Source organism: Chrysochloris asiatica, unplaced genomic scaffold, assembly GCF_000296735.1.
Source record: "Chrysochloris asiatica unplaced genomic scaffold, ChrAsi1.0 scaffold00074, whole genome shotgun sequence".
Classification (NCBI taxonomy): domain Eukaryota; kingdom Metazoa; phylum Chordata; class Mammalia; order Afrosoricida; family Chrysochloridae; genus Chrysochloris; species Chrysochloris asiatica.
Genome location: NW_006408592.1, coordinates 15,381,439 through 15,403,805, shown reverse-complemented (window position 1 = coordinate 15,403,805; position 22,367 = coordinate 15,381,439). Strand labels below are relative to the sequence as shown.

The window sequence follows — 22,367 nt, the reverse complement described above, 5'->3', positions numbered from 1 at the left end:
CATCTTTCTCCCGCGGAGCAGCTGGTAGTTTCGAACCGCTGACCTTAAGGTTCGCAGCCCGATTCGTAACCACTACGCTACCAGAGCTCCTTGAAGGTATAATAAATTATATGAATTCTACCAAATCTAATATGAGTAATGTAAGCCATGTAGTATAATCTATGTGTTGTATTATTTAGATTTTGTTTTAATATATGTAAAAATATTTAAAAACTTTTCTAGATTTATTCAAAAACCTCAGTCTTCTTACTATTATTTTTCCCATAGATCTTAGGTTCCTCAATTTAAGAGTTGTATGCCATGGTTTTCAGAAAATCTCATCATCATAGTTAGGAAGGAAATTTGTTATTAACAAAAATATCAGTAATAGAGCTATTCATTGTTCATTAACGTAGATTTTAATGAAGTTCAATTTCTCATTTTTTTCCTATTATAAATCATACGTTTGGTGTCCATTTTAAGCCTAGCCTTAAGTCTTGAAGACTTTTTTTTTCCTGTAAGTTTTATTTTTAAGTCTGTGATCTATTTTGAGTTAATTTTGTATAAGTTGTGAGGCTTAGATTGAGGTTCATTTTCTTGTGTATGAATATCAGATTGCTTCAGCACCATTTGTTGAAAAGCCTATATTCTTTTGGATTGCTTTTGTGTCTTTGTTAAAAATCAATTGGGAATATTTGTCTATTTTTCTGTCTTTTCACCATACTTATTCAATCTGTATACTGAGCAAATAATCTGAGAAGCTGGATTGTCTGAAGGAAGTACATGGCATTAGGACTGGAGGAAGAGGGCTCATTAATCACCTGAGGTATGCAGATGATACAACCTTGCTTGCTGAAAGCAAAGAGGACTTAAAATACTGATGAAGATCAAAGACCACAACCTTCAGTATGGATTGCTCCTTTAAGGAAAACAGAAATCCTCTACTGGACCTATTAATAACATAGTGATAAATGGAGAAAAGATTGAAATTGTCAGACTTCATTTTTGGGAAGGCACCCAAAATACGACTGGGGAAGAGCTGCCCCTTCAAAGTAGAGTTGACCACGATGATGCGATTTGAGACCTTCATTTGTTGGTGGGGCACAACTCAAAGTAAAATAGCTGCAAACATCCACTAATAATCAGAACATAGAATGTACAAAGTATGAATACAGGAAAATTGAGAATTGTCAAAAATGAAATCGAATGCATAAACAATGACATACTATGCACTAGTGAGCTGAAATGGACTGGTATTGGCCATTTTGAATCTGACAACCACATGATTTACTATGCTGGGAATGACAGATTGAAGAGGAATAGTGTTGCATTCATCGTCAAAAAGAACATATCCAGATCAGTCATGAGGTACAACGCTGTCTGTGATAGTATAATATCCATGCGCCTACAAGGAAGACCAGTTAATACCACTACTATTCAGATTTACGTACCAACCACTGAAGCCAGTGATAATGAAATAGAAGAATTCTACCAATGTCTTCAATCTGAAATTAATCAAACATGCAGTCAGGATGTATTGGTAATTATTGTTGATTGGAATGCAAAGGTTAAAAATACAGAGGGAAGGGTCAGTAGTTGGAAAATATGGCATTGGTGATAGAAATGATGCTGGAGAGCCTGTGGTAGAATTTTGCAAGACCAATGACTTCTTCATTGCAAATAACTTTTTAAAAATAACATAACAATGAACCTCACCATATGGAACACACAAAAATCAAATTGCCTACTCCTATGAAAAGAGATGGTGGAAAAGCTCCATATCATTAGCCAAAAAAAGGCCAGGGCAGACTTTGGAACAGACCATCAATTGCTCATATGCAAGTTCAGGGTGAAGCTGAAGAGAATTAAAACAAGTCCATATAGCCAAAATATGACCTTGAGCATATCCTACTCGAATTTAGAGATCATCTGAAGAACAGATTTGATGCACTAAAGACCAAAGATGAGAAGAGTTGTGAGATGACGTCAAGAACATCATACAGAAAGAAAGCAAAAACTCGTTAAGAAGACAACAAACGAGGAAAAGATGAAGATGGATGTCAGAAGATACACTGAAACATGCTCTCCAGTGTTAGAGATGCTAAAGCAAATGGAAGAAATGAAGAGAGGTAAAAGAACTGAATAGAAAATTTCGAAGAACAACTCAAGAAGACAGTCAAATATTATAACAAAATATGTAAGGATTTGGAGTTAGAAAACCAAAAGGGACGAACAAACTCAGCATTTCTCTAGCTGAGGGAACTGAGGAAGAATTTCAAGCCTCAACTTGCAATGTTGCAATGTTGAAGGATTCTATTGGCAAAATATAGAATGATGCAGAAAGCATCAATAGAAGATGAAAGGAATACAGAGTCACTGTACCAAAAAGAAATGGTCAGTGTTCAAAGATTTCAAGAGGTAGTATATGGTCAACAGCCAGTGATACTGAAGGAAGAAGTCCAAGGTGTATTGAAGGCATTGGCAAAGAACAAAGCTCTAGAAATTGAAAGAATGCAAATTGAAATCTTTCAACAAACTGATGCAGTACTGGAGGCACTCATTCATCTATGTCACGAAATTTGGAAGACAACTACCTGGCTGACTGGAAGAGATCCATATTTGTTCCTGTTCCAAAGAGAGGTGACCCAACAGAATGTGGAAATCATTGGACAATATCATTAATATTACACATACTATAAACATAATACAATATTAAGTAAAATTTTGCTTAAGATAATTAAAAACTGGATGCAACCATACATTGACAGAGAACTTTCAGAAGCTCAAGCCAGAATCAGAAGAGGACATGGAACAAGGGATATCATTGCTGGCATCAGATGGATCTTGGCTGAAAGTAGAGAATACCAGAAAGATGTTTACCTGTGCTTTATTGAGTACACAGGGCTTTCGATTGTGTGGATCATGACAAGCTATGGGCTCCATTGCAGAGAATGAGTATTCTGGAACACTTAATTGTGCACATGAGGAACTGTACATAGACCTCAACCAAGAGGCAGTTGTTTGAATAGAACAAGGGAACAATGGATGGTTTAAAATTAGGAAAGGTGTATGTGAGGATTTTATTCTTTCACCCTCGTATACTTATTCAATCTATATGATGAGCAAATAATCTGAGAAGCAGGATTATATGAAGAAGAATGTGACATCAGGATTGGAGGAAGACTCATGAATAACTCATGAATATGCAGATGATACAACCTTGCTTGCTGAAAGCAAACAGGACTTAAAATACTTACTGATGAAGATCAAAGACCACAGCCTTCTGTATGGGTTGTACCTCAGTGTAAAGAAAATAAAAATCCTTATCAGTGGACCAGTAAACAACATCCATATAAATGGAAAAAAGATTGAAGTTGTCAAAGACTTCATTTTGTTTCGATCAACCATCAACACTCATGGACACAGCAGTCAAGAAATCAAGTGACGTATTATATTGGGCAAGTCTGTTGCACCAGACCTCTTTATAGTCGAAGAGTAAAGATGTCAGTTTGAGGACTAAGGTGCAAGCCATAGTATTTTCAGTTTCCTCATACGCATGTGAAAATTGAACAGTGAATAAGGAAGACCATAGATGCATTTGAATTATGGTGTTGGAGGAGAATATTAAAAGTACCACAGATTGCCAATAGAACAAACCAATCTGTGTTGAAAGAAGTACAGCCAGAATGCTCCTTGGAAGCCAGGATGGCCAGACTTCGCCTCTCATACTTCAGACATATTGTCAGGAGGGACCAATCCCTGGAGAAGGATACCAGGTTTGGTAAAGCGGTGGGTCGGACAAAAAGGGGATGATCTCCAATGAGATGGATTGGCACAGTGACAGCATCAGTGGGCTCAGGCGTAGCAGTGATTGTGAGGTTGCCACAGTGACCAGGCTGTGTTTCATTCTGTTTGTACATAGGGTCAGTATGAGTTTGTATGGATTTGAAGGCTCCTAACAACAACAACAAAAACAGCTCTCAGTTTTGTTTCAAGTATTTTGAGAGATCTATCATTTGGTATCTACATCTTTAAAATGTTATGTTTTTCTGGAGAATTGGTCCTTATATCATTATGTTCTGACATCAAGAGGGACTCCTTCTAGTTGCCCTATTTCCCCTTTCCCTCCTACAAACGAGTCAGCCTAAAGTGTAGGCTGCTCTTCATTTAATCCACAAATTTCCCATTGGCTTGTACTATAATTTATACTGTTCTTGTGAGTATCCTTTGTCTTGAACTTATGTGTGTTTTGTTGTAAATGAAGTCAGTTTCTTTGGGAGATGTAGGTGTGGAAAATGGCAAGATTCTCTGAATGAAACACCAGCTTTAGGGTTGAGCACATGTTAGAATAGGACCAGCTGCCTGAGGTCCTCTAGTTATTTTTCTCCTTGCATGTAGCCATTGCCTCACAAGCTTGGGTAAGGTTACCAAGGGCTCAGTATTGTCATTGCTGGCACCCCCAAGGTTGAGACCCACTATTCCATAAATGGGGCATGAGTGGAAGAGAGAAACTCATATTTCTTAGGTACACTCCCCCAGGACTTAGCCTTAGCAATGGGGGATGAGTGGAAGAGAGAAACCCATATTTCTTAGGTACACTCCCCCAGGACTTAGCCTTAGCAACAAGTAGTTTGGAGCAAGATGAGAAATGTGGAAGTCCTGCTCCTCCTGAGGATAAAGGCCTCTGACTGGTACCCTGTGTTAAGTGTTTGGTAAAGTGCTGTCAGTAATTTCCTTCCTTAGTTATCAATTACTGGTAGTTAGCGTAAGTTTTTTTTTTAAATTATCACTTGACATTTGGAAAGTCAATGTAACAAACAGCATTGTAAATAAAATGTTTTGTTTTGTTTTTAAAGAACATCAACTCCCTAACACTTATTTTTGCACACTAGGATTCTGTGTTCTTGACTCTGGAGTCCAATCCGGGCTTTAGTGAGCTGGGAGAGGAGAGTAGTCTTGGTTTCAAATACTACAGATTCTCACTTTACTTGCCAAATTTCATAGATTATTTTGAATAGACATTTCTTCACTTGTTTGCCCTTAAAGATGAAATAACTTGCCTAATTGTGTCATAATTGTAATTTTTTTGTTGGTTTCAAGAAGTATAGCATTGTGTAAGATTTTCAAGTGAATACATTTGTCTGCTTCCTAATATTTCAGTCTGAGTCACCATCCAAAAACGTAATGTCATTCTCAGTTTTCTATAGCAGTATCTTCTGTCCCTTGAATTAGTTCAGTGCTTTTAAGGGGATAAGGGGGGCAGTTTAGTGTTAACAAATTTTTTCTTTCTTTGGTAACAGTTATTAACAGCATAATAAATTACATTAATATTTGGCAAGTTAATGTAACAAATATATAATTTTATATGAAAGTTTTGAAAATGTAAAAAGAATATCTTAATATTAGCACTTTTATTGTTGTACATTGCTGTCAAATTCTTGTCCACATGCATAATTTATGTAGGTTAAGTAATAATGTATCCTTTATTTTATATTCTGTGTTTGACTAAGTAAGCTCTTAAAAGTATTTTTAAAAGAAGATAACTAAAAATAATGATTCAAACAAAATGTTTTTGCTCTCATCAGCCTTTATAATTTAAGTGGTCATGGAAAATCTTTGATGAATTTGGGAATATATAAGTGCTACCTTAACTTTTGTGTTTTACTTTTATCCTTGTCCTTTCATCCCAATTATTCCATGGGGCAGACCTTTTATTTGCCTACAAAAGTTCCAGTCCAGTGGCTATCTTTAGGTTTTATTTGGTTTAAAGGTCCTATAAAACACAATTATAGACAAAGGGGGAAAATGTTGTTTTTAAAAGAGCTTTTGTTAATATGTTGTGTGATGTTTTTATTTGTATTTTTGAATTAAGACAAATTAGGAAAGATAGGAATTTGAGGAATAAAAGCATAGAGTTTTATTGGTATGAAAAAGGTATGTCTTTAGGCAAGACTGTGTGAGACTACTGCCCTCTTGGGTTGATATAAGGCATATGCTTTTAAAAAATAATTTGTACTGAGATTTAACTTTCTTCTTTCAAAGGTGTTAAAATCATCACACAACAGGTTCAGCCAAGTAAAATCTTACCTAAACCAGTGACGGCGACTCTGCCCACCAGTAGTAATTCCCCTATAATGGTGGTTAGCAGTAATGGTGCAATTATGACAACTAAACTGGTAACTACTCCTACTGGTAAGTTTTCTCGGGCATTACTCTGTTCATTCATCATACATTCATTATTTTCTCTATACCAGTAACATGCTTGACACTAAGGATGAAAAATTAATGAGGTCCTTCCTTAAAGAAGTTTTTCTTGATTCCTCTCTCCCCTATGGAAATTAGTTCTATTTTGTTCTCCTTTCTTATTGTCCTCTGTTCATTTCCTTTATAGTACTTACTACAGTTTCTAGTTACTTAGTGATTTGTTTGTTGACTTGTTTGATGTTCTCCTTATTAGGCCATAAACTCCATGAGGAGAAGATGCAGTGTTTGTTTTATGTACCCCATGGAGAACTGGCCTATTAGTAGATGCTCAGTCAGGCATTGCTGAGTAAAGGCAAACATGATCTCAGCCTTCAAGGCACTAACTCTGAGGAGGTTGAGAGTCTATATTACATTACAGCAATAAATGCTATGGAGCCAGAAGGAAGCACAGGATGCTGTTGTGTCCAGATGGAAGAGCAAACCAACCTCAGCTTAAGGACATAACAGTGTAGAACATTTTAGGTTGAACCACCCTTTATGACTTTTAACTGGTTATTTACCTCTAAAATCTTTTCCCTTATCTCTCAAAGTGGGATAATAATTATTCCCTAACAATTTTATATTAGATGAAATCAGATATGTAAGATCACTAGCACAGGGCTTAGTAACTATTACTATTAATATTAGAATTAGCCATTACTGTTATTTTAAATGTATCTCAATCTAAGTAATATTAAATGATACCTGTCTCAAGTTTATCACTTATTAACCATTGTAAAGGACTGAACAAACATTGCATTTCATAGCTATGCTTTGTTATCTATATTTTCATCAGCAAAACAGAATTTAGCAGCCTGTCCAAGGTCATGCAATAAGGAGCAAATAATGGGATTTGAATCCAACTCTGTTTGACTCTAAAGCATATGCCTTTAAACACTTACTTTTGTATTGGATCTCTGTCATGTTTCTCCCAAACTTTCCTCTGTTTGACACAAAGATAACTGTTGTGTGTATATGATTATTCATGGTAGGGAAAGATAGAAATTAATATGCCTATGGTAGTGAGTTATGCATTGGGCTGCCTGCTGCAAAGGTCAGCAGTTTAAATCTACCAGTGGCTCTGTAGGAGAAGGATAAGGCTTTCTGCTCCTGTAAAGATTTATATCCTAGGAAACTATACAGAGTCGCTATGAATCAGAACCGACTCAACAGCATACCACCACCCATGTCTGTGTGACTTTGTTAGAATCAGTGCATTCCTTTTTAAAACAAAAGCTTAATTTGACATTTTTTCAGTTGTAATTCAACTTACTTTACACTAGATATTTTTTTCTGACTCAGCTGTATGCTTGTAAACAATTTAAACCACTGTATTTATCATAAATAATGTACATGTTATATTTTTGCATACTGTGCAACACTGCCACACCTTATTTTTATAAGTTCACTATACCAATATTTTTTGCATGTTGACTTCAATTAATTTTTTTTCCTGTCCAACAAATTGAATGTTAAGTCTTCATTTTAGTGTCTGTTGATATGGAGGTTTAGTTCCTAGCAACATATCTTTACCGGTCTGCCTTCAATTTCTAAAGCAGCGCTCTTCCTGGTTAGATTCCTTCCCTGTTCTTGAAAACCCCCTTTCTCCAATGCAATCAGTACTCACTGTTTCCACCCTGGAAATCGTTCTTACCAGGGCAGCCAGTTGGCTCCAGCCCAGGAGTGGCTGGAGAGACCACTCAGGTGGGTGAGACTACAGCTGTGTTCATTCCACCCCTCAGTCTGGTTGGCCCTCCATCGTGCTCAGGCCGTTTGATCTACTGCCTGCACAGACTCGATGGGGTGCGTGTGAGAGCCCTGGGTGCAGAGGGGTTGCTTGTCTCTTGCTTGGACAAGACAGGTCCTATTGCCCACCTGTCTCAAATTGTAGGGCTGGGATAGTGTGCTCTCCCACCTGCACCATTCTGTCACTGACTTCATGTGAGGCTGGCTCCACTGGACCTGAGCCCACATTGGCAACAATCCCTGCCTGTCATGTGACTTACCTGTGCTCAGGCTGTAGCAGCCCCATGTATGGTGCTCCAGAGCCCTGACCTCCACCCATCTTCAGTGTGGTACACCTGGTTTCAGATCTGCTGCAAGGAGCTCCACCACTCATAGGCTTAGCTCAGAACTGCCTCAGAGCAAATACAGTTTCAGTTGTGTATTTTCTGACTACTGAGACACCACCAAACTTCATGCATGACTTCTTGATCTTAGCTTATGCCTTTATTATAAAATGCAATCAAAAATAATATTTTAGGACCAGTGAATGCGGGTAAATGAAGTTGAAATTCATTCCTGGGAATGTCATAAGACATGTATGGGCATGCATGTCAGAACTTTTAACATAATACTATTTCTGTCCATTACATGTGTGCACATGTTGTTTACATGGACTCACTGTTTATGAAGAAATGGTAATTTTGCTTTATGGTTTTCTCCCCTCCATTTTGGGTAGGATTGTAGTTTTTAAAAACATGTATAACTTGCTAAAAAAATGTGGGTTTATTGAAAATGGCTATCATAGTAGCCTCTAAATATATCAGTATCATGAAAAAAATCTTTTTTCAGTTGAAGAAGGTACTGTCTTTGTTACTGTCCTCATTTTCTCCAAGGCTACTAATTCTTCATTTAGGAATACTTCTGACTTACTAGTTGTACCAAAAACTATGACAAGCTTATCTGATTAGTTTTTAATTCTTGTTTGGGAAAGGAACAAGTCCTAGAAATAATAGGATAAAATCTCTTCAGAGACATATAATATTCTAACAGGTCAGTTAAAATTGAAGAAATATGTAAATAGAGAATTTTTTTAGACTAAAGAGAAATATTCCTTGGCAATTATTGGCAATTTCAACTTTATCTCATGTAAAATAATGGAACAATCGTTTTAAAGGTATATATTTAGAAGGCAGCGGAACATAAAGCAGTAAAAGTTTATAAAATTTGAGGCAAACAATACTGCCTTGTTTGCTGAGTTCTGCCATTGAGTTTGGCACGGAGACAGCCCCAAACAGATGCCGAGACCTTAAAATTTACAACAGACAAATATCGGAAATGCTCTGGCGGCAAAGATGATTAAATTTAAGTTTCTTTTGGCATAAAGGTAGTGAAAGAAGTGAACAAAGTTAGCTATACTTGGGTTAGTAATTTGATGCAACACATCACAAAATTTTATGTGTAAAATTGATTCAAATTGACTTGGCTATGATTCTTGCTATGTGCAATGAAAACTTACTGTAAAATTGTAAATTAATGACTTGATGCCTTGAAATTCAGTTGAATTACAGTTATCATCCTACAAAAAATGGTGACACTTTTTCTTTTGACTTTTCCCTTGTTACAGGCACACAGGCAACCTATACTAGGCCAACAGTGAGCCCATCCATAGGTCGAATGGCTGCAACCCCTGGAGCTGCAACCTATGTGAAAACTACCAGTGGAAGCATCATTACAGTAGTCCCCAAATCATTAGCTACCTTGGGGGGCAAGATAATTAGCAGTAATATCGTTTCTGGTAGGTATATCTGAAATACGTTAAAGGTATAGGTAATGTTCAGTAAGAGGGAAAAACATATCACTGTTGAAGGGTTCTATTAGATATAAGTTTTCTGCTTAGAAATGTAAAGCTTTCTTTTGGGGCCTTAGAATTAGTGATGAAGTATTGGGTCTGAATTTTAAGGTTTTTAGTTCTAGTGCGGAATATTCATTCACACATTTAGCTTTTGATAGTTCTAAATAAAGAACATTTCATTGGTTTTAGTCAGAATGGGAAGAAGATAGTTTACATTTGCATAGTTTTTATTTACAAAGTGGTCTCGCATATGTAATCACATTTAGATTTCATAATAGCTCTGAGGTAGTTGTTATTACCTCCAGTGTATTGTGGAGATAGATTTGGGTTTAGAGACATGACATTTACTTGTTCAAGGCCACACAAACTAGATAGTGGAAAAATCAGTGTATTTGTTTAGCTAAATATGTTTGAGGGAACATATATCTTAATTTCAATTGCTAATGTTACTTTGTTGTTGTTAAGTGCCATAGAGTTGGTTCTGACTCATAGAGACCCTGTATAGGGTTTCCAACGAGCAACTAGTGAGCTTGAACTGCCGACCTTGCAGTTCAAACTGACTTTGCAGTACAGGGCATTAACCTACAGTGCCACACTAGGTTATTAAAACTAAATGTGTTCATTTGCTTTTCACCATTTATATTGACTGTTTACTTAAAAAATTTTTTTTCACTTAGTCTGTTTATTGGTTTTTTAGAAGTTAACCTTGTTTTTATTGACTCATTAATTTCTGCAATATTTGGGTTCTGAGTGTAAAGTGGAATGTTAACATGGCATCCACTTTCAATGATTATTATTTTTTAATTAAAATGGTGTAAATAATCTCTAGCCAAGTAAGCCCTATGGACTCTAAGTGTGTACCATTTTTGTAGACTAGTCATAGTTTGTATACCCCAAGTGAGTTGTTTTAACATTTTAAAGTCAAGGGATTGAAATTTCTGGCAGTGATTTGATGTTGCTGATAACTCAGGGAGTGAAGAAAATAGCAAAGCAGGGTATGGTATTGGCAGAAAGGACTGTATTTAAACCTGTTAATTTTGGCACTACTTTTAAGTATAAGTGAGAAAATCCAGTGTTTGCCAAATTGAGGAGGGTGAAACCAGAGGGAAAAGAATCATCATATTCTAGCTTTTCAGAGGCTGTTTTATTTAACACAGTTAAAACTCAAATTATCATTTATTACTTGACAATTTCTTTAAATAACATAGAGCATTTACTTAATTGAAAAAAGATTATTTTTTAAAATGAACTTATTTTTCATTGGTTGATACCTTTTTATGACCTTTAGGATTTTCCTTTACTAATACATGAATTCCTAGTATCATGTGGCTTAAAGGAATGTGTAGATGTCATGAGGCCTCTGTTTCCATACCTTATTCATTATTTAACTGCCTTTTACCAGATCAGAGCTTACAAGTAAAGCACATTTTCCTATAAGTAGAGAAGTGGTCTGAGAGGTACAGCCTATATATGTATATCTATTATCTGTTTTCATATTTAAATATAAAGTAACTCATATTTACTTGCTATGTCAAGTGTATTGATATGCATGAAAGGAGTTCTTAAACTTTTCCAGCCTGTAGTGTATACTTGGCACACAGTTAAAAACAATTTCATTTATTGCATGCACCTGTGCTTGACACTTTATTCCAACGAACTTCTCTGATGTTCTCTAAAAAGACAGTTCTGTTAGAATAGTCTTGTTATTCTATACTGGAGTTATCAGTTTATTAGTGGTTTTTAATCCCTAATTAAGGAGCCCTGGTGGTGCTGTAGGATAAGCACTTGACTACTAGCTGCAAGTTGGCAGTTCAAATCCATCGGCCACTCCACAGGAGACAGATGAGACTTTATGCTCCTGTAAAGATTGATGGAAACCCTGTATAGGGTTCCTATAAGTTGGAATAGTCTATTTTTAAGCTGGGAAGGCTGAGTGGACGAATTGACAGTTTTCCATGAGCAGATGCTGGATTCTAGGGTCTCCCCCAGCACAACAAAACTGTTTTTCTTAAAATGCACTCAGACATCTAGTAGAAGTTGTTTTTTTTGTTTTTAATCTTAAAATAATACTCCCTCTCACTATGGGGAATTTGGAAAATACAAAGAGATACAAAGAATATTTAAAGCCTGTAATTTTTAGTGTACAGAGAATTGTGTTAAAATTTAGATGTATTTTTCTCCATTAATTTGCATACTGATTTAGATTTAATAAGTTAAATTGAGATTTGACATAGACATTTTTTTCTATTTTTCATGTAATATTAGTAATTTCCCCATGCCATTCAATGTATTTTGAATTCCCCACCTTTAATAACTAGCTGTACAATAGTCCTACATATGATATGTCATAATTTAACCATTTTGTTATTATTTAATATTTTAGGTTATTACAATTTTTTGTCAGTGTAAATCATCCTGTGATAGACATCATTTTATATAAATTATTATCTAAAGTTTTTACTTCCTTTGTAAAATGCCCTAGAAGGCAAGTTAATGCTTCCACAGTGCTTTCTAGAAAAGTGAAGGCTTTCTTTTAAATAGAATAAACAATTAAATGACAGGTATGACTCTATCTTTGCAGTTATATAGTTCATATTTTATAGTCAAATATATATATATATATATATATATATATATATATATATATATATATAAATATAATTATTTAGTATGGTTTTTTGTGAACTTTGTTGAAAGTTGAAGACTCACACTCATTTAATGCAGAAGACTGGATCCTTAAGAGATTAATTCCTTGTCTGTGTCTGAAGAATATTATGAGAATCTGACAGTAGCAAGACTTGACTCTGATGCTTTTGTACAGTGTCCAGACAAATATCTAGTGTTTATGCACTTTTTCAGTTATTCATTTGCTCACTCATTGAGCAAAGAAAATCAACCTAAAATATTGCCCTCTCTCATGGCAGTATTTTAGGTTGATTTACTTGTCAAGTAAATCAAGATTGTCAGAGTGATATAGGAATTTGTGAGTAGTACAGTCTGACCTAGTATATTTATACCTACCATAATACTAGAACTTTGACAGGCATCATCCTTTTAAATAGGAATCTCTGGAATGTACAGTATCCCATTATGATCCAAATGTGATTCTCAGTTACACCCATTGTGTATTGACTCTGTAAGTAAGGACTATATAGATGAGTTCTTGGATATGCTCAGAGCCAGATACTATTGTAGGTGCTGTGAAACTAAGTATGTATATGAGGCACATCCTCTGCCCTAAAGAATGTGAAACAAATGAACTTGTATACATTTTATTGTAACAACTGTAAGTGCTATGAAAGCATAGAGAAAGGACCACTGGAATTTTAGACTTTTGTAATTGACAATTCTAATGATAAATTACGTTCTCTTTTATTTAACTTGTACTTGTTTTTTCTTATGCTGTTCCTTTTTTATTTTTGAACTTTATTTTTTGCTTCATTTTGTTAAGCTGATGAACTTGGTTTCTAGCTGTCATATAAATTGACAAGCTTATGTAAAGAAAGGATTAGATATTCTAGCAGATAGAAATATTCACTTATTTTACAAGCTTCATCAAAAAAGTGGCCCTTGTGGTTTGGTGTAAAGTTAAAAGCACAAGATAATTTTTAATGTTTACTTTCTGAAAACACTTTTTTATTAACCAAATGTTTTGTGAGACATTAGTGTCAAGATGTATATACATCCAGTCACAGATGAGATATTGACGTTAACTTAAAAGTTAAAGTAGGTTTAAATTAATAATTACCAGCTTGGTTTTTGGGACTCATAAAAGCCCACAACTTAGAAACTACAGCTAAAGAAGAAAGACAGTTTTAATGCTGGCACATAGATAAAAGTGCCTTTCAATGTAACCTCTTAGTTTGTTAACTTGGGCTGACAAGATATTGGATATGGCAAGGATATTATAAAAGCTTTTTTTTGTAGCCAACATTGCCAAAATTAATCAGTAGAATATTCTTAAAGCAGTCTTATTTCTAAAGCTTTTATAAGGAATGCTGAGGTTTCCTGTGAAAAAGAATAAAAAATTGTTTAATTTTTCTTATTTGTTGTTGTTGTTAAGTGCCATCGAGTCGGGTCCGACCCATAGCGACCCTGTACAGGGTTTCCGAGGGTGTAAATCTTTACGGGAGTAGAAAGCCTCATAGGAATATGTTAATTAGTGATATTTTCATTGAGTGTGTCCTCTGTACTTAGCCATTCGATAAATTATATGTAGGCCTATAGAAAAAGAATGTGACATACCTGCATTTCATAGGCAGAGAGAATTATAAGAACAAAAGTAGCACTGATAATGGCATGCTCACGGACCAGTGTGGAAATTAGCCCACTGGAGGCAAGCTGTATGTTGGATAATCATGAGAATTAAAGTCTGATTTGTTATTGTTTTTAAATGCCATCTAGTCAGTTCTAACTCATGGAGAACCTCTATAGGGTTTCTGAGGCTTTTAAAATGTTTGTAGGAACAGAAAGCCTCATCTTTATCCTGTGGCATGGGTGGTGGGCTTGAACCAGGGATCTTGTGGTTCGTTGTCCAGTGTTTATCTTCTGGAGCCACTGTGCTCTCTAAAGTCGGATGGTGGTGGTGGTGGTGGTGGTGGTGGTGGTGTGCTTTTGGGTCTGTTCTGACTCATGGCAACCCTGCATAGGGTTTCCTGAGCTGTAAATCTTTTTGGGAGCAGAAAGCCTTATCTTTCTCCCTTGGAATAGCTGGTAATTTCGAACTGCTGACCTCGAGGTTAGTAGCTTGACTTGTAATTATTGATAATATCTGGAAATTTAGGCAGAGATGTTTGATTTTTCACATAGTAGGTAATGAGAATCCATAGTGAAGTTGTTAGACTAGAGTTTGTAATATGGGTTTTGGCATAGAAACAAATGAAATCAAAGTGGTAGATTACGGATCAGATCATGTAGGATTTTGAAACACGAGAGGAAGTTAGAATTAGAGAGAATAGGAATTAGGGTTTTAACCAATTTGATAGGTTTTCTGGGCTCTTGACATGATAAAATTGCCTTTTTAAGAATGTGTGATATGACAAGGAGCCCTGGAGCCTTTTACATGGTAGAAAAACTTAAAATAGGGAGACAGTCTGGGAAGCCAAAGGGGATGTAGGCCTACGTACCGAACTGTTATTGATATACTTTGAAAGCAACTGTATATTCATGACAACCTTAGCAAACAGGGTGTTTTTCTTTCTCATTGAATGGTTCCTGAGTGTGTGCCAAACACTGAGGAATCAGTGACATAAAGAAAACACAGTGTGGGGCTCGGCACATTTTGTTGGAGGATACAGGGAATGAAGCAAGAAATAAATCAAATATCTGTACCAGTTCTTCCAACTAGGACATTTAGAGGAAAATGAAGCATAAATTTGATAGGTAAACTAGAAACAAATTGTGGAAGGATATAGGGATGTGGGCAAGACAAGATTCTGATTTATTTCAGTTAACTAGTCAGAAAAGGAGGAGCTTTTGTTAGCATAGTGACTTATACACTGGCCTGCTGACTGTAAGTTCAGCTGTTAGAATCTACCAGCTGCTCTAAGGAAGAAAGATGAGGCTTTCTGCTCCCTCAAAGAGTTACAACCTCCGAAACTCTTTACAAGGTCACTATGAGTCGGAACCCACTCGACAGCACACAACCCCCACCGGTCAGGAATGGAATGTTGATTGGGAAATTGGTAGTGATGTTTTGTTTTTAGATTCTGGGTTTGACATATGGGTCCTTAGATTTCAAAAAGATGACTTCTGTAAGAGCCAATTCTTAATATTCTCTCATTTGGGGAGAATTTAAAACTTACTATTTCAGTCTTTCATATTTCATCCTCATGACAGTCTTCACACCATCTGGGGATAACATTGACTACATGTATTAATTGTGTGCAGCATAAATGGAAATAAACAACTATCACTAGTTCTTAACTCAGGCCTCCTTTTTCCCCCTCCCTTTTCTAAGGAACAACTACCAAAATCACTACAATACCAATGACTTCCAAGCCCAATGTGATTGTTGTGCAAAAGACTACAGGGAAAGGAACGACCATCCAAGGCCTTCCCGGCAAAAACGTTGTCACAACATTGTTGAATGCTGGAGTAAGTAAGATCTTGAACTGCAGATTCAGCAATCCACTGAGGATTTTAATACAAATATTTACCTAAAAGATTTCAGAACCCTACAGTGGCCAGAATGGCTTGATTTATAATTACTGTGATACTGTAATTACAACTGTTGATACACCACCTACTGAGGCCATTTCCACAAAAGCTTCTGAAATATGGTGCTTCTCGCTAGGCGGTTTGTGACCATGATTTAGATTCTTAGCTGCATTTCACATGGAGAGCTTCACTGATTTCAGGGAGATTCTGTTAGAGGACAGTCTTATTCCTATTTATAATCAATAGGTATTGACCTAGTATTTAGTCTAGGCTGGGAAAAGAGAAATATTTGGGATTGAGACCAAGTTAACTGATGGGGATTTGTTACTTTTATTTTTGTATCTTTGAGCTGTTTTTTTAAAAAAAATCTAGTAAATGATTGGATCAGTTATACAGTTCTGAAGGCATTTCAGAGTTAGATAGACACAGGCTGTGTTAATATTGTATTAGTTTAACTTTAGGTGATTTATTCTATCTCTTTAATTTCTTCATTAGAACATTGGAGATGATAAATATCTACCAATAAGGTTGTTCAGTAGCTTGCAACTGTTTCCAAAGTGCTTACAAAGATGCCTGGCAAATAGGAAGTCCTCAGTAGATGGCTTTCTTATTAGTATTCTTGCTACTTAACTGTTAGGCTTGGTAGTGCCCCTACCTTGTCTGACTTTGTTAGAAAATGGAATTTATTTAAGTAGAACCTACAAAGTCTTCTTAAGCATCCCATTCTGTAACTATTGGTAGGAGACCAGCATTAGATTTTTCAATACATCAGAAAACTTAAGGTTGTTCCTAGCCTGAGTTCACTCAGTGAGCCACAAGTAAAGCCAGGAATAGAGTTCAGATTTTGAATAGTATGATTTACAGTTCCATAGAACTTGATACATAGAAAGGGATGGCATGTACTCTAGGTCTTAATGGTCACATAGATAAAAGAGTCATATATATATATAATATTTGATAGCTGTATCTAATTCATGAGTCCTATTGTGATGCTGTTAGGATGAACATTGGACCACAAAGATAGTTTGAATCAAAAGACTGGTGATTTAAACTCACCAGTCCTCATGGGAAACCCTATATAGAATCGTTGTGGGTTGGAACTGACTCGACAGCATTTAACAACAACAACAACAACAACATCTGATTCATAATACTCAAGTGTTTGCTCACCTGTGCATATCCCCCATACAAATCAAAATAACTTCTCAAAAATCACCTGTTATTTGGACTTGATTAACTTTGAGTGGTTCGTCATATTTGGGCAGGCCTGGCATAACTAGACAGGGAAATACAGCCAGTAGTTAAACTTCTGAGGTTTGTAATCCTATTTAGCTCATTTTCATGAAGTGATTGCCTTTGCCCACTCACCTGGATGCTTTACTAAGTTTAGATGGCTGTACATTTAGATGATGTTAACTAAATATTAGGGAAAACTGATAAGGTGAGAAATTTCTGATATTTTAATTTGATCTTTAATCTTACGGGTTAGTAAGATTTGAATTTATTTTGGTTAAGTTCAAGTGAAAAGATTTGAGTCCATGAATGACCGTAAAACAATGTTTGAGAGTTAAGCCCATGAAAATGAAGGAAATGGAGAAGTTAATGAACTTAAGCTGTCTAGTTAATAGATTAAAGTGATACTGTTGTTAAGTGCTGCCAAGTTGGTTCCTACTCAGAATGAACCTGTATAGGGTTTCCAAGGAGTGGCTGGTGAGTTTGAACTACTGATCTTGCGGTTAGCAGCCTAGTGCTTTTTCTGTAGTGCCACACCAGGAGTGGTGGTAGGTTTCAACAGCTCAACGCATCTCTCACTATGCTACCAAAAGGCATTAATAGCGTAGTAAAAATAAAATGTGGACAAGCTCCTCAAGTTTTTCCTTCATATTTTTCTATAGAACCTTAGAAGCAATATTATTATCTCTGCTGATTTTATCTCTCCACCAGGCTTTTTCCACATAAACATTCTACTGAATATCCTTATGATTTCATATTTGGGGAACTTAGTTTATTTTGTGTGTGTACATGTAGCTACTGGTATGTTATTGTCAAGTGCTTTTGAGTCGGTTTCGACTCATAGTGACCATGTATAGAGTTTCCAAAAGCAGCTGGTAGATTTGAACTGCCAACCTTGTGGTTAGCAATCCAGTGCTTATCCTAAAGCACCACACCAGGATTCCAACTACTGGTATATTACCTACTAATTTTCTGATTGTATAAACATTTATTTCAGATAAATTAGAAAATAAGGATTAATATGTGTGTGTGTCAGGGGAGACTCACAATCCCAATTCTTAGAGATAATCATTGTTAACATTTTAGTATATAGTCTTGCAAAATTTTCTGACCCTATTTGAATATATGTATTGTATGGAGTCCTGGTGTGGCGCTGTAGGTTAAGCACTGGGCTGCTTACCTTGGAAAACCAGCTGCTCCTTGGAAACCCTTTTTGTTATTGTTGTTAAGTGCCACTGAGTTGGTTCCAATTCATAGCTATCTGTATAGGGTTCCCGAGGAGCAGCTGTGAGCTTGAACTGCCGAACCACTGACCTTGTGGTTCAAACCAACTTTGTAGTCCAGCCCATTAACCCTTGCGCTACACCAGTAGTCCTGGAACCCTTTACAGGGTCAGTATTTCTTGGAATCAACTCGATGGCACTTAACAACAACATTGTCTGAATGGGACAGCATAATAAATATTCTTATATGAGGTAATTTTTTTTAAATTCATTCATCAGGACATACTTCTTTCTCTGGACAGGAAGTTGGTTGAGATAACTTCTATGGTCGTTGCAACCAAGTCTAGAATTTTTTATCACTAATTGTTGTAGTTTGTAATATAATCTACAGCTCTCTTTTCATCATCCTGGTAAAACCAGTCTATGATTTTTAATTAATTTAAACTGTGATTATTATTTCAATGCATAAAAGTGTCTTATGTAACATTGACTTCAATTTAGGGAGAAAAGACTATTCAGACAGTGCCAACCGGAGCAAAGCCAGCTATCATCACTGCTACAAGACCCATTACCAAAATGATTGTAACTCAGCCAAAAGGAATAGGTTCTGCAGTTCAACCAGCAGCTAAAATCATCCCAACAAAAATTGTGTATGGACAGCAAGGGAAAACACAGGTAAGCTGTAAGATCTGGTGATTTTTCTCAGCTTTTGTGTATTTTACAAATTCCTAAAATTTCCAGGAAGAAAAATGAAGGAAAAGATCAATAATTTTAAGGAAAATATCAGGTTGTTAAAATTTAGGTTTGAAAGTATATTTATCTAATTTCAGAACCTGTGTTTCTCTCCTCAGCACTTTTGTTAGATACCTAAATATATGTGTCATGCCATTAACTGAGACTGGGGAAAGTGTCCTCCTGGAATAAATTTTGCTGAAGGTGCATATTGTTATTTGAGGAGTAGAAGATGGTTAAGGGAAGATGAAGGGAAGATGATAGTTATTCAGAATCTCACAAAGTAAAGTATTTACTTTTTATAAGCCAACGTGACCTCCAAGTGCATATTCTTTGCTTATAAAATCTGCTTCACTTCATCCTAAGTTATGGAGAAGCTATTCATTTTTCAATTAACAGAAGATATAGGAGATTTTCCTGAAGTTTTTGCTTAGGAATTTGAAGCTCAGGATTTTAAACTTGTGTTACTAATCACTATTTATTTTGCAGGTGTTTAACTACTGTTCTGAGAACATCAAGGAAGCAATGAGTATTTAGAACTTTGGTTGAGAAATACTATCCTATAATTTTTGTTAAATGTATTAATTTACCTATAAACTAATTTGCGTTCAGGATCTGTTTTCTTCGAATTTTAGCTAAATAATTTATATATCTAAATTTAAGTTTTATGATTAGAAATAAGATTCCTGTTTAAACTGCATATTGATTGTCAGTAGTAACAATTTCATTTTCTCAATCATATGTATAAGTCATAATATAATCCATGTTTTTGTTCTTGAATTCATGGACTGGAGTGACTTAATAGAGTTCCAAAAGGTTTAAAATCACGTACATGGTAGAAATAAGAGTAATTGTAGTGAGTTAACATTTTTTTCTTTCATGGACCCAATTGAAGTCAACTCCAAGAATCCATATTTTGAAGTGGAATTGTCTAGCTTGAAAATTTTCTCTGATTTCACTGTTTCATTGCCTGTTGTTTTAACCTTTGCCAGGAAGTTAACCCACCACACAGTCCATGTTGCTTCTAATCGTTGTCTCAATAAGTATTCCATTGAGGTTTTCATCAGAGGTTACGTAGGTCTCAAGGAAGTTTACTTGTTGTCCCAAGCAAGTGTAATTGTGTCCATTAGGAATTTCATTAGGTTGCTAGTGAAAAGAAACCTGAGAAACAATCAATACCTTCATAAAATTAAAATTTTATTTTTATTATACTGATCAAATGTTCAGGAAGCAAGGTATCTCTGTAGAATAAGTACTAGACTGTGAACCACAAGGTCTGAAGTTCAAGTCCATCTGCCACTTCTTAGGAGAATGATGAGGGTTTCTGCTCCCGCAAAGATTTACAATCTTTACAAGGTCATTATGAGCCAGAACCCATTTGTTGACACTTAACAGCAATAATTGTTCAGAGGGAGGCAGTCCTGGCCTAATATTGTGACTCAGAAATTGCCATGAGATTCTAGGCTCCTTGTGTCTTTCTTTATATTCCTACAAGTTGTAAAATGACCCCTAAAATCATTATCTAAAAAAACTCTGGTGTGGCGCTGTGGGTTAATGCACCAGACTGCAAAGCCATTTGAACTGCAAGGTCAGTGTTTCAAACTCACTAGCTGCTCCTCGGAAACCCTATACAGGGTCACTGTGTGTCAGAATCAACTTGACAGCATTTAACAACAACAACAACAACAACAACTGAAATATAGTCAATTCTTACTCAAAGTGATCCTATATAGGGTTTCTGTGACTTTAAATCTTTACAGGAACAGAAAGTCTCGTCTTTCTCCTGTGGAGTGGCTGGTGAGTTTGAACAACTGTCCTTGTGGTTAGCAGCCCAGCACCTTACCCACAGTGTCCAAAGTCATTATGTTGTTAAGGGCCATCAACCCTGTAATGGGTTTCTGAGGTTTGACTGCTGGACTTGAACTGCCGACCCTGTGTTTAGCAGTCCAGGAGGTAAAAAGTCATTATAGGCACCAAAAAATAGGAGCAAAGGCTCATGCCAGAATCATGGTTGTTGCAATCTGGTATGTACTATTGAAAAAGATGTATGTGGTATGACTATATTATGTCCATAGATAAGTCTTTCCTGAACAGAGCTGTACCCAAAGCTAGATAAATGGGCAAAATGTTGGTTTTCATATCAGGAAAATATCTGTTTGTGACCTAGAAGTTTAGCATTTTAAATTGTTGTTGTTAAGTACCGTGGAGTCGGCTCTGACTCATAGTGACCCTGTACAGGGTTTCCGAAGCTGTAAATCTCTACGGGAGCAGAATGCCTCATCTTTCTCCCGCGGAATCGCTGGTAGTTTCGAACTGCTGACCTTGTGGTTCGCAGCCCAATTCGTAACCACTATGCTATCAGAGCTCCTGCATTTTAAATAGTCCTCTAAAATTTCATTTGGATATACTTCTGTTCTTCTAGGTTCTTATTAAACCCAAACCAGTGACATTTCAAGCTACAGTTGTTAGTGAGCAAACAAGGCAGCTGGTAACAGAAACATTACAACAAGCATCCAGGGTAGCAGAGGCTGGTAATTCATCTATTCAGGAGGGAAAAGAAGAACCACAGAGTTATACAGATAGTAGTTCCTCTTCTACAGAGTCCTCCCAAAGTTCCCAAGGTAAGATCAATTTTACTTCTGATTTACATAATTAGAACTGACATAGTGCCTTAGTTCTAAAATAGAAGTTGCATCTAAGAATTTCAAAACAAATGTCTATGTTTTAATTTGTTGATCCTCTTGATTGATATCAAATCAATAGCTAAACTTTATTTTTAATAGGCTTACCATTCTTTTTCTGCATGATCTATGTTCACGAAATAATTAGGTAACTTTCGATGATGATTGTGTCAGGTAGGTAGTGTTAAACTAGTTAGAGTCATGATTCCCAGATGGTAATTCTCATATTCCTTTTTTGATTGAATGAATACAGTCTTTTGAATTGGTTGAGAAAGAATCAAGGTGGCCAGAGGTGGGCTCGAAATGAGCTGTAAGTAGGGTGACCACACATTCCATTTTGCATGGGCCAGTGCTAATTTTTCTGTGTTGTGATAACATAATTATTAATGGCACCCCCTTTTATTCAAAGGTGTCTCAAGTTAGATGATACTTGTATGGTCATCTGACTTATAAGGAGGAAGCCATGAAATTAGACTCCAGCTGGAAAGCTTTTTGTCCTCAGTGTTGTTTTGTTTTTTTTAATTTAAGGTTTTTATTGTG

General features: G+C 36.1%; 1 protein-coding gene across 5 annotated transcripts in view; it reads left to right on the top strand.

The window, feature by feature from the left end:
* Positions 1-22,367, top strand: part of LOC102829843 (chromosome unknown open reading frame, human C11orf30) — a 109,494-nt gene that overhangs the window by 59,888 nt on the left and 27,239 nt on the right. For all 5 annotated transcript variants that reach the window (XM_006865006.1, XM_006865007.1, XM_006865005.1 and 2 more), the window contains 5 exons: positions 6,022-6,171; positions 9,572-9,742; positions 15,759-15,895; positions 18,916-19,089; positions 21,569-21,767. In XM_006865006.1, the coding sequence (XP_006865068.1) occupies positions 6,022-6,171; positions 9,572-9,742; positions 15,759-15,895; positions 18,916-19,089; positions 21,569-21,767 (831 nt within the window). The remainder of the gene's footprint in view (positions 1-6,021; positions 6,172-9,571; positions 9,743-15,758; positions 15,896-18,915; positions 19,090-21,568; positions 21,768-22,367) is intronic.